This window comes from Nilaparvata lugens, unplaced genomic scaffold (genome assembly GCF_014356525.2).
Source record: "Nilaparvata lugens isolate BPH unplaced genomic scaffold, ASM1435652v1 scaffold3506, whole genome shotgun sequence".
Taxonomy (NCBI): Eukaryota; Metazoa; Arthropoda; class Insecta; order Hemiptera; family Delphacidae; genus Nilaparvata; species Nilaparvata lugens.
The window spans coordinates 1-13,055 of record NW_024090419.1 but is presented as its reverse complement, the minus strand read 5'-3'; the positions used below and the strand labels follow the sequence as shown (position 1 = coordinate 13,055).

Here is a 13,055-nt window from a genome sequence, read left to right as displayed (position 1 = left end):
GAGACCCTACAGCTGTGATTTCTGTGACTACAAAGCAACAGAAAAATCATCTCTCACCAGACATATAAGGTCCCACACTGGAGAGAGACCCTTCAGCTGTGATTTTTGTGACTACAAAGCAACAGTGAAATCATCTCTCACTCAACATTTAAGGAGACACACTGGACAGAGACCCTTCAGATGTGATTTCTGTGACTATAAAGCAAAAGTGAAAATCAGCTCTCACCCAACATTTAAGGATTCACACTGGAGAGAGACCCTTCAGCTGTGATTTTTGTGACTACAAAGCAACAGAGCAATCATCTCTCACCAAACATATAAGGACTCACACTGGAGAGAGACCCTTCAGATGTGATTTCTGTGACTTCAAAGCAACAGTGAAATCATCTCTCACAAAACATTTAAGGATTCACACTGGAGAGAGACCCTTCAGATGTGATTTCTGTGACTACAAATCAATACACAAGTCATCACTCAACAGACATCTGAGAACGCACACTAAAGAAAAACCCTAGAGCTGTGATTTCTATGACTACAAAACAAATCTAAAAAAAGTCAAGGAAACACACTTGCAAAAAACTTTGAAATTGAATTTTTCCATATAAAACTCATACAATCCAAAACAACATTCAAATACTAGAAATATTTAACTGATTTCTGAGGTCCCATAACTCTTACAACAGCTCAACTCTCAAAACTCTGAACCATTCATTAACATAGAAAATATATAAATATTATATCAATTATTATTTACTTAGAAACTATGTCAATCAGAAATCAATCTCAGACATAATACTAAGAAAGTTTTTAAATGTTAATGTCTTGCCCTTCTTATCATCTGCATGATTCATCAATTTTCTATCTGAATATTTTTATTTTATTTAGCTGAATCACTGTACATACTACTATATAAATATTCCCAGGTATGTTTTTCTAGTCAGTAAAATTTGTATTCATATTTTTCGAATATTTGTGCAATAAAGTATAATAGTTTTCAAAAAAAAACTCTGAATATTCATTTTGTATTTCCTATCTATTCTATTGTAAAATTATCCATTAATGTCTATGAATGCAACATCAGTTATGTCTTTTCAAATAAATTATCCTTGTGTTCATTACATTTATTTGAAAACACTTTTTAACCAGACTATGTTCTAGTGTTTTCAATGTTACAAAATTGATTATGCTCTTTGCACCTGGATTCACAAGATTTTTGTTCTTATATAACTTTTCAATTGCATTAATTTAAGAATTAAAATGAGAGGCCAAAATATGTTCTTTCTAAATTTACCAATTTCACTTTCACCACCCACTTATCTTTTGAAACAAAAGAGTTTTAGCATTTCAAAAATGTCATGTTTGTATAGTAGTGCTAAAGTGTTTGGTATTAATAATTATTTTTGTATAGTAGGGCTCATCGAATATCCCATCAAGCTGTTTACCCTGTTGTCAATATTTGCAGTAGCAGAAGTCTTTGGGGTGATTTACAGCATCTAATTTGGATTTCTGTCTAATAATAATTGTTACAAGACTTGTCATGCTCTTTGCACCTGGATTCACAAGTTTTTGTTGAAAAAGATAGACCCGAGAATCATTGATAATAAACTGTTTTTGAACTGGACAGAATAGGTTCAGGAACAGCAAACTTATAATAATAAATCAAAGACACTCTCATCAAACCAAATAGGTAGTTTTATTTCTATAATTTAATTTAAGTTTACTTGGAAATGGTTGATTTCAAGGGTCAAATGAGTCGTCCATTTACAAAAGTGCCTACTTGCCAAAAACAAAATTTTTCAGGAAACAAGAAAACCTTCATTCCATTGAAATTATTATGAGTTAATCAATTACTGTTAAGTTGATAAAATCCGTGAAAAAATTGGAAACACAATTTACAAGGTCTCAGATTACAATATTTTATATATATATATATATATATATATATATAATATATATATATATATATATCTATATATATATATATATACTACAATCTATATATATAAAAGCGAAATGGCACTCACTCACTCGCATAACTAAAAATCTACCGGACCAAAAACGTTCAAATTTGGTAGGTATGTTCAGTTGGCCCTTTAGAGGCGCACTAAGAAATCTTTTGGCAATATTTTAACTCTAAGGGTTGTTTTTAAGGGTTTAAAGTTCGTCTTTTAGCATGTATATTCTTCTTCTCCCAATCTCTTAATTATAATTGAAATTTCCATATCATATGTTACTATAGAACTATAATCACAATAGAGTACCTCTTCGAAACAGTTGTTAACTGGCAACTAATTTTGTCAGGTTGGCATTAAGTTGAGTTGACTTTGTTAGGTTGGCACCAAGTTGAAGATTTAAATGCATTTATCGCGGAAAAACTGATTGGGCACTGCTACTTCAATCCTGGGAATATTATATTACTAGCCGTCAGGCTCGCTTCGCTCGCCATATCCGTTTAGCCAGATGTTTAGTCTGGTCCCCCGACTGGATTGTTCTAACATATGATAAAAATGCTGAAATGAAAAATGCAGGCGAGCGAAGCGAGCCTGCTGATCTCATTCTCGGACGATCCAGTCGGGGTCCAGGGGGCGGAGCCCCTGGCTAGACGGATATGGCGAGCGAAGCGAGCCTGACGGCTAGTATTATTTATATATATATATATTATATTGTAGTTTTAAGCTGTTTTTATATGCAACTAGACAATTTTGGAGAAAATATTTGTAATTAGCAAGTTTTGAAAATGGACCTTTGTCAAGTAGCTAGTTTTGATACTGTAAATGAATCAGTTCTGATTTGGAAATCTAAAACAACAAAGAGCCTGAAGAAGAGGTTTAAAAGTGTAAAACAGAATTTATACAAATAAATGGTTTATTAAACATTTTGGAATAATCTTGAAATGTTAAATCAATGAAATATTGTAGAAAAATGAACTCAAACCAAATATTAAAAAATGAGCTAGAACAATGTACATAAAAATTTTTCTTAAATGTAACAATTTAAGCAAAATGTGACTGTCTTCAATCAATGAAAAATTAACTAGCTCAACGTATATCAAGAAGAGATTTTTTGCCTTATTATCATAAATCTTTTTTCACACTCTTAAATTTATTTCCTCCATGGGCTCATCAATTTCTTCATTTTCATCAACATTTTGAAGATCCAGTTGTTCTTGTTTTGATATGACATCTTTGTAGAGCTTCAAATGACAAGATCTTTCCACTGCACCTTCTTCAGTTGTCACTTCTTCAGCATTCATTCTTCCTCAGGCCTCAGATATAATACAATACACAAAACAACTTGAACAACATAAACCTCTTGAAAATCAATCAACTATCAATGAACACAGCTGATTGAAAATAACTGATCCCCTGGACGTGACAGGTTGGCCAACAGTACTATAGAATTTATATTCAGTAATATTGATTTTCACTATGGAAATGTACCGGTATGCAAGTGCTTCAGAATAAACAATATTGTGGAAGCTTACAGATAATAATAATAATAATAGACTTTCTGTCCATAAAGTGACCATGCAGGGCATGCTCACAAGAGACAAGTCAGGAGAAAACATAAAAGGCAAAAAAACCAGCAGCGGACATCACAGCGCCAAAAAAGTCAAAAATATCTACTCACCAGTGCACTGTCACATTCAAAGAATTCGTTAAGTGAGTAGAAAGGATTCTCTGCAGGAAGTGCTTCAACCTTCGCTTTAGGGCAGCCACAGGTAGACTCCTCACTGAAATGGGCAGCTTATTTACAATCTTTCCCGGCTGGTAGACCACACTGGATTGCATCCTCCCCAACCTGCAGTATGGGAGATCCAGCCTTAATCTGTTACGAGTGCCGTTCTCATGGGAGTCTCCCCTGACAGGCTGGACCTCCAGGTCACCAAATGCATTCACAGCAGATCTGAAAATATACAGGCCATAAACAGTTAGAAGACCCTCTTGTATAAACAGTGGGCGGCAATGGGCAAGGTGTTCAGCATTGCATAAGATTCTAAGTGCCCTCTTCTGCAAAAGCAGGACCCTCCTCACATGGGTGGAACTGCCCCAAAGTGTGATACCATAAGCCATCACACTCTGGAAGAAAGCAAAATAGCACATGCGTAGATAGGCCGCGGGAACGCACCTCTTCAGACCCTTCAGTAGGAACAGGATCCTGCTCAGCCTGCAACAGACACCTTGAATAGCTCCTCCCAGGAAAGTCTCCTATCCAACATAAAACCCAGGAGCTTTGCTGGAGGACAATCGTGCTGCTTACCATTCTTGAGGCTGAAAACAATCGTCTGTGTCTTTTCTGCATTTAGGAGAAACCTGTTTGCAGAGAACCAGTCTCCATGGACGCCTGCATTAGTGTGCTCACATCATCCAGACTCCTGCCAACATCCAGGAGGGAGGTGTCATCCGCATAACACACCACCATTCTGTCCCTAGAAAGAGCTACATCATTGATCATGAGCAAGAAAAGCAGAGGACCCAGAATTGAGCCCTGCGGCACTCCACAAGCCACACACCTCACCCGTGACAGGGCACCGTTCGCCAAAACGGCATGCCTGCGGCCCTCCAGGTAGGAACGGAGAAGCTGCAAGGGACCACCAGTAATACCATACATGGAAAGCTTTGTTAGTAAAATCTCATGGTTGAGGGTATCAAAAGCCTTGCTGAGATCACAGAGGGTCAACCCAGCAAGGTCACCGCTCTCAAAGCTTTCAAAAATTTTCTAACAATTAAATCTACAGCCCCATCAGCCGTAGATAGATAGTTTAGTAGGGCTTTTTTATATTACAACTAGCCAGTTTTGGAAAAATCTTCGTGAATCTGTCATCTTAGTTGCTAGCAAGTAGATAGTTTTTAAACAGTATCTGAGTTTGCATGAAGACAGTTTTGGAAATGGAATGAAATGCAACTAGGCTCACTTTGAATCTGTACTCGATTTTCAATCATTTTTTTCAAATAGGATAAAGAAACTTTTGTCACTGTAAAAGTGTTTTATAATGTGTATTCCAGTTGTTCCAACAACATGCAATCAAAATCTCAATTTCTGAAATTTTGTCAAGAAGGCACTTTTGGAAATGGACGACTCAAATAACCCAATTTATTTTATTTATTTACAATGCAAATGACACTAATGTAAAAACATTAAAAGATGAAATAATAAGGTAGTCCTTGTGCTGTTTTTCTTCCAAATTACTAAGTGACAAAGTCCAAGATAAGGTTAGAATTTCACATGTACAATTTTTGTAAAATTTTAGTCCAAAATAAACGTTAAAACTATTAATTTTGAATTTAGATGGCTTGAATTATTAAATTCATTAGAAATATTCCACTCAATTGCCACTTGTAACGAATAATATTGAGTTATTCAAGAAAATTTGGAACCATTCAAAAAACTCAAACTTGTCCTCAACACTACAGGCTCAGGAAATACTGTGATTCACCGGCATAGTGGCATACAGGAGCCCGCCTCTCTATTCTGAATGACAAATCTGCAAAGTTCTGGAGGAAGGTAGCACTATAGTGAGGTCCATGTTAAAATGACAGTGTTTGATTAGCAATGGTATTGCTTTCCTTGTCTATCATTCAACAAAGCAGATAGCACTATCTCTATCTTTCTTTGCTCTGTTGCCAGATCGTCTTTCAACAATGTAGAATTAAATTTAAAAAATAATCTATTGTAATTATAAAAATTCATGAAAGTGATATTCAAATGACTCAATAGTTGAAGTGCTGTGAGAGTATTATCATAGAGAAAAGATAGCATAAAAAGATATCTTATGGTATAGGGTGTTCATGTTCTAAATTTAAAGCCAATTTTTTGTCAACTTCGATTACTGTCTATTATTAAGTTTTGGTTGGGTGAGAGTATAAGAATGGCACAGTATGAGTCTACCAGTGTCACATAGCTTCACGAAAAAGAACCAGGTGGACTGAATTGCCCCAAACGTTGTGTCATGTGAGATATATTTTTCAATACCGAAGCATGCGACGCACAATGCCTCGCCAACGCTTGCCTTGCACCAATATGTGCGTCTGTCAATACGCGGCTTTCATCCTTATAGGATAGAAGTCTGCTGTCAAAGACTCAAAAGAGTCGCTGTTATGAAAATGAAAATGAAAAACCTCTGTCAAATGTCAGATTTTATATTCATTTCGCTCTAAATAATGTACTTTGAGTTTTGCTTTGTCAGCAGAAAAATGGTTCCCTTTAATAACTTATTTCGCAAATCAATATTGTTATTAGTCTTGTTCCTGCAAAGAGTTTCATAGTGCAAGGATATTTGAAGAGTTACACTTGAGCTCTAACATGGCTCAGGTAAGTATTAAGTTTTTCTAGGTCCAATAGTTTTTTGTAGTAACTTATCAAAAGTTTTAGATTTACTTACTTTTATACTCAGCCACTTTTAAAGATTAATTCAAATAATTTAGTTAGATCCTAGTTATTATTACAGCGAAGCGGGAAAAAGCTTGTTGGGGTTAGGTTGTAGTTTCTTGAATAATCCCTATATTAGTCAATAATAAAATAGAGGTAATTAGGCTATATAGTGAATGATTAAAATTTGGGAAAGGAACAGTTTTGGGCTGTGCCTGTCCCCAATAATTTTAATAATTTGTGTTTTGTTTATCATTGAATAAATAAATAGATATATTTGCAAATTTTAATTAACTGTGAGTAGCCTACTGAATTGTATATTTTGGTCGAGATAAAGTTTGATTTAAATTATTCAAGAAATAAACAGCGATATTGCTGCAGGCTAATCTCAAACGATATTTTTTATTTATGTATCAGTGTAATACGCTGATACGTCTCATGTGATTTCAATAGCCTATCTCATATTATCATGTATTAACCTATAATCAGTCAGTAGTGTCTGATTTAACTCATTTCAATATGGTGGCTACATAAGTCCGTAGCTTATCCTTGCGTTATTGAGAGAAACACAATGATAAGACCCACAGGTCCAAGTAGATTCCGATCGTCTCATGTTTTTTAATTTAGCAGGTACCATTTGAAGACGAATGGAAAGACATGCGTCAGCGATTCCGGAAGGAGGGTCTTGATTATGAAAGTTTGCGGCCTGATGACAGACTTCTGCAAGTCTGGAGATGGCTTGTTGACGCTGAAACTAATCTACGAAATTCAAGACGCATGCTGGACAAACTCCATGAACAGCAGCATGAAGAGATTGAGGTATGTTTTGATTGGTGTTGCTAAACAATAGAAGTTAACTTCCAAATCAAAATGTTCTATAAGTTGACTCCTGAGTGGCCAAAAGTTACTATGTAAATAAAGTTCATTGTGCCCTCAATGATTGCTAGATAAGCTTCCTGGACAATCGGTTAAAAGTCTTCTCTCAGTCTATAAACCCCATGGGCAGGTCCAATTCATATTGTTTCTGTGCTTTTCCACCAGTGTTTTCACTCCATCTATTGTGAACTACCTGAGACAAAGCCACACTACTATAATTCAATTAAAGTTATAATTCCAAGAAAACGTTTAATTAGTATACGTTCTCAAATTTTCAATGTGTGATAAATAAGCTTAGTTTAGTTTTGTTTAATTTAATTTCTTCATATGACACTACAAAAATCAAGCAATGCTTGGTAGTATATGACACGTCAAAAGTACTCAAAAAAGCAATTATGAATGAGAAGGAAATCAGAACATACAAAGGAGTTGAAAATATGCTTGCAAAAAAACTTACCTAAACTGTACGGAGATGCATCAATCAATTTAGCTTTGATTGCATTCTTAAACCTTTTTGAGCTCTCAATACATTTTATTTCAGTAGGAAGAGAGCTATAAGCTATTAGTCCGCTATAATGTGGCCCTTTCTCTAAGCTTGCTGTTCTGTGTTGCGGGTAATGAAGATGAATACTTGGTTTCTAGTATCGTAGCTATGATGGATATGACTCTCTCAATATCATCTCGTTCTTCTTTACCATAGTTGCAATTTCGAGGAAGTACAATGCAGGAACTGTTAGACTTCTAAGTTTTCTGAAAGAGTTTTTAGAGAATTCATAGGCTTCAAGTTTTTTGCTTTTTAAATGCAGGATTAAGATTATTTTTTCCACTTCCCCAAAAAACTATGATGTATTGAATTATTGACATAATTATAACCATGAAAACATTTGTAAGCAAGATGTGCCTTCACCAAATATGTAAGGGTGGGAAAATGAAAAACAAGAAAAGATCGTACAGGTTTTTGATATTTAAAACAAAATCAATAAATTATTTATTACAAAATTAGAATTATAATTAGAAATTACGAAATAATAATAATCAGATGAATATTTCAGGGGCTACTCGCTTTGCTGATCTGTGATCGTTCAGTTTATGATGATAATAACAATAAAAAACTAAAATTACTATTTAGAGTTATAGATCTTACTATACCTTAACAAAATCCTTTGGCCTGTTCTTTAAAAGTCCAGTTAAAACACTCCCGAATTTAAAATAAAAAAATATAAAAAAAATTCTGCCAGTTGATGAAACACCAGCTTTCCCTACAAGATTCAAATCCTGAAAATACAATTATGTAGGTTTAAACTGCCCGGACTGTGACAGCCTATAATTGAATTCTCAAGACAGAATTCTTCAGGTAACCAATGCCTTAACTCAACAACTCACTTCACAAACGGTTCAAGTATACGGGCCACGAAAGAAAAATTCCAAATCTATTTATGTGAAAAAACATGCAGCCTTGATTCACAGACCAAAAGTCAACTCACTCTTGTTTGTATAGCATGGAGCTAAAACTCATAATATTGCCTTCACGAAACGTGATAAAACACACGTTTCATCTTTGTACATTGGAGATCTTCTCGCTTTATCAATTATATTTAATAATTAAATCCGCGACCAGATCTCACAAAATAATATTTCAAAAATTGAATAGGTTTTGATGTCATGTATGACACATTCAATAGTGTTTTTGTTCCAACTACATTATTCAGTACTTTCAACGAGAAGCAGACACTTGAAAGTTTGTTCAGGATGTGATTCACTTGAGACAGTTTCTGATTCTGACTTCCAAAAAGCAAACTTCATCCTGAACAATCTCATCCATCTTTTGGACAAAACTTCTATAGCTTTGAAGTTATTGCAACGTTGCACATCACCTTTATCCTTGTAGAATGGCACAATAGCTTCTCCTTTCATCTGGTGATATTCCATCAGGTGGTGGACTGAGCGGTCCTTTGAGAAAAGGGACTAGGCTACCAAGCCTCTTCCACACTCCCACTGAGATCTCGTCTGTAGCTATGGCTTTGCTCTTACCCAATGATAGCAACTCATTTATATTCAGGAGCAAAATATGTGATGGGTGATAATGGTGATTGATGATACAGATCTATGGTTAAATTAGAAATTTGATGATGTTGCAATTTCACACAATGTGACAACGCTAATGATTTTCGGCATGTGGACGTAAAGTCTCAACTTGATACATCCAGACTATAATTTGAGCAAGCAGTTCTTTTTAATGCCTGATAAAGATATCAAAACCATTTCAAGTTGATTTATTCTCCAAAGGTTTTCTTAAAATAGTTGTAATGAACAAACTTACTCTCCAATAGTCGTAGTAAATAATAAAATGATAAAATCACGTTTAGAATGTTCTATTTATGTATCTCTGAAACAATGTCTATTAAAAATTAAAAGTATTAATTTGTTTTAATTTACTAAATTGCAGGAAATGGAAAATTATGTTGGACATTTAAGAGAATTAGCGGAGAAGAGAGCAGATCACCTGGAAAGAGAAAGAATAGAATTAAAATGTCAATCGGAGTGTTTAATAAAGCTGTTAGCTCGCTTTGAGTTTCAAGGATCCCTAGAAAATCAGGTATACTACTGTTTGTTAGATTTGTAGGTGGGATTATGTGATTAAGCTGTGAAAGTTTTATGGATTATTTTGATACGATTATCCGCTACTTTCAAAAGAATTAAGGATGTAGCCTATAGGATAAACACCAGGAACTAACGTTAGAAATAATATATAAATACCGAGTGAAAAATATTCTTTTTTAAATAAATATCAATACAAATTCGTAATTATATAATCTAAATCAAGTTTATACTCAAGAAAAGGCTTGATTTATTGTTTAAATTAATTTTTCTAAATCTCCTAAGCAACATCTATCGTGTTTCCATGTAAGATTTCCTTTTCTAAGCTCCGTATTTCTTGGTGTAAAAATAATTCTATTCACTCTTACGAATGAATATTTTTTTAGCTTGCTGATTGATTTTATACAAGCAAAAAGTGTTCTCTTTCAATGTTGTGTCTTCTCTGATATCTTAACATAACATATATGTTTTTGGGCGACAAATCCCAAGCTCTTTCAATAAAAAGCAATTTAAATAAAAGTCCAATAACAGTTTTAATGAAAGGTATTTCTAGAATTATTCTCTTAATGCTCACGATTTTTTTTCACTGAGATATATTTGAAATTTTCAGGTTTCTAGCCTAATAGAAGATAGGACCAAACTAGCGGAAGAGATTGAAATCTTGAAAACTTTGAAGTTCTCGTGCGGGGATAATGGGGTGAATGTTGACGATAACATGCTATCTGAGATTATCAAGGTGAGTGATTATCACAGATTTGGGCACGCAAATAGCAGTCATGTGCTCTGCGTTCTTTCAATGGACACACAGGCAGCTGTCAAATACAAGCGTTCCAGTTAGATTTCTGAGAAATCGAAGGAAAACAAGATACTATCAGACAGTATTTATAGCTTTATTACCATTTCAATAATAATTATTATGATGAATGGCTCTCTCTTATACCAATTCAATAATAAACTTTTGAGTTACGATACTGGCGTTCTCGCAATCCTTGTATTTTCCTTCAAAGAACTTTTCTCATTAGTCAATGCGGTCTGACCTTCGGTAGGTTCACTGTTAGCCTATATTGTCAAGAATGTTGAACTCTGAACGCTTGACCGCTGTCTATGTGACATTTTTATTTGTTGTGTAGTTGAGAAGTTGATATTGTGGTAATTATTCATATTGAATGAAAAAGACTAAGAAATTGTCAAAAAACACAGATTTATTGATACTTAGAAAGACCGGTTTCTCAGAGATTGACAATTGTTTAATAACCGAAACCGGTCTTTCTAAGTATCAATAAATCTGTGGTTTTTTGACAATTTCTTAGTCTTTTTCATTCAACATTTTTATTTGATAACTTGTGCTTGTAGCCTTGGATGTTTGAACAATAATTTTTTATGACTATGAAGTTTGCAAATTGTTTTATCATTCTCTATGTGACATTCTTTCAGAATTCAATCAGTGTTAGGTTGAAAAGTACCTGATACTTCCGTTGAGAAGAAAATTGTTACTTCAACGTGATTTATTTCAAAGTTCCAAAGCTACAGTTATGGCAAACTCTAGCAGATGTAGTAATAAGACTGATAAAGATTACGTTTTTTGTTGCCATATTCCTTTTGTTCCTACCACTCCACATCGTGTATGAATTACGCTAATCACCACTCGATAACATGTATGAATTACTGGGCTAATCTTTTGGAATCACATTAGAAAGTATGTTTCATTACTCTTCTCTTCCAGAAAGTTAATTATGAATTTAGATAGTAGGTGGAGAAAATGCCACTTTCAATGAGATTTCTTAGCTGCACCATCGGGGAAAAACGATCCCCTCAGGGAGAAATGTCAGTCTTTTAGTCTCTGTATGCACGAATAATTTTAATTGTTGATTTATGAAATTGGTAAACTATTAACTGCCAATTCGTTTGAGCCATTCATTATATGCGTAAATCTTTGAAAAAAATTATTGACAAAAGACATTGAATTCGTAACAATTTATTTCAGGTATCTTCTGAAAAAGAAGTTTTACGAAGGCAAGTCGCTGAGATGACTGATCGAGTGGAATTATTGGAGAAATCTTCAAGGCAAATAGAACTTGATAACGAGCGATTGGCGTTCAAGGTATTGAACACTCATTATAATTTATACTTTTGACCTTTATTTTGTTTTTCACCTGTAAAATAATATTTTTACAATATTGTATTGGGAACTCTTTGAATCACCCAGTTAGGTTCTCGATCTATACTGCTTTTGTTACAAAAGGTTTTAATAGACTGAAGTTGTGAACATTTTCAGTACCTTATAATTTGATAGTGGGCTAATTTGTACGCGTATTATAGCAGTAGCAGAAACCCTTCACATTTTTTTGTTCAATTTTCATGAATAAATAAGAAATTAATTGCATACTAATGTGTAGTATCTAGGAGGAAATCACCGTATTTTCGGAGAACTATTCTAATGTAAATGATTAAAAATTAAAATTCATTGAATTATGAGTACAGTTTAGAAATGACATTTTCAAATTATATCAATAAAACCATCAAATTAATTCAGAAGCGATCCGCGTATTTGAATATTTTCCATCTTACAAAATATATACTGTATTCTGAATTTTGAAAATTTATCAGAAATCCATCTATTGTGAGATTCACTTGGAAATATCAGCATTGTTTGAACGGAAAGCATTAGTGTCAATTTAAAGAGATGCTGATACTTTGAAGTGAATCTCATAATAGATAAATCCCATCTGAATTCCTGTCTATTAAAATGTACATAAATATCTGCTAGAATAATAATAAATTGATGATTTATTTAAATAGCCCAATATATAACCTATAAACTTGAGTGTAATTAGGAAATGACATTGGTTAATACGGCAAGGCAGAACATCCAAAAGGATCTCTCTGCCAATAAAAGCCATATGAATAAATAAATTAAATCGATTCAAATTCTATCAATACTGTTTGGAAAATTAGTTCAATTTTGATAATTGAAACAATACTGTTAAACTAAAGCAATAAACTTCAGTAAAATCTTAGTTGTACTGTAATGGTAATTTAAGGAGTTATTTTATTCAGATAATATGGTTTCATCCTCAGTAATATGGTGTCATCTTTATTCTTCAATATTCGAGAGGTAAATTAATAGCTTTGGCCTCTTCATTCTATCTCAACCATTCTTGATTATGAACAGGTTATGAACAATTCAATAAGTTGAGTTCATTTTTCGCCTT

The 13,055-nt window shown here is 33.8% G+C and overlaps 1 protein-coding gene across 2 annotated transcripts; it reads left to right on the top strand.

Moving 5' to 3' along the window:
• The first annotated feature begins 6,083 nt into the window (after nt 1-6,083).
• On the top strand, nt 6,084-12,228 carry LOC120355611. 2 transcript variants are annotated; one of them, XM_039444193.1, is made up of 5 exons: nt 6,084-6,312; nt 7,000-7,188; nt 9,692-9,841; nt 10,454-10,579; nt 11,828-12,228. In XM_039444193.1, the coding sequence occupies exons 1-5, from the start codon at nt 6,304-6,306 to the stop codon at nt 11,975-11,977; spliced, it is 624 nt and encodes a 207-aa protein (XP_039300127.1). In that variant the 5' UTR covers nt 6,084-6,303; the 3' UTR covers nt 11,978-12,228. The 2 variants fall into 2 exon arrangements, with proteins under 2 accessions (XP_039300127.1, XP_039300126.1); XM_039444192.1 differs by having other exon boundaries at nt 6,085-6,312; nt 6,997-7,188; nt 11,828-12,227.
• Nucleotides 12,229-13,055: the final 827 nt, after the last annotated feature.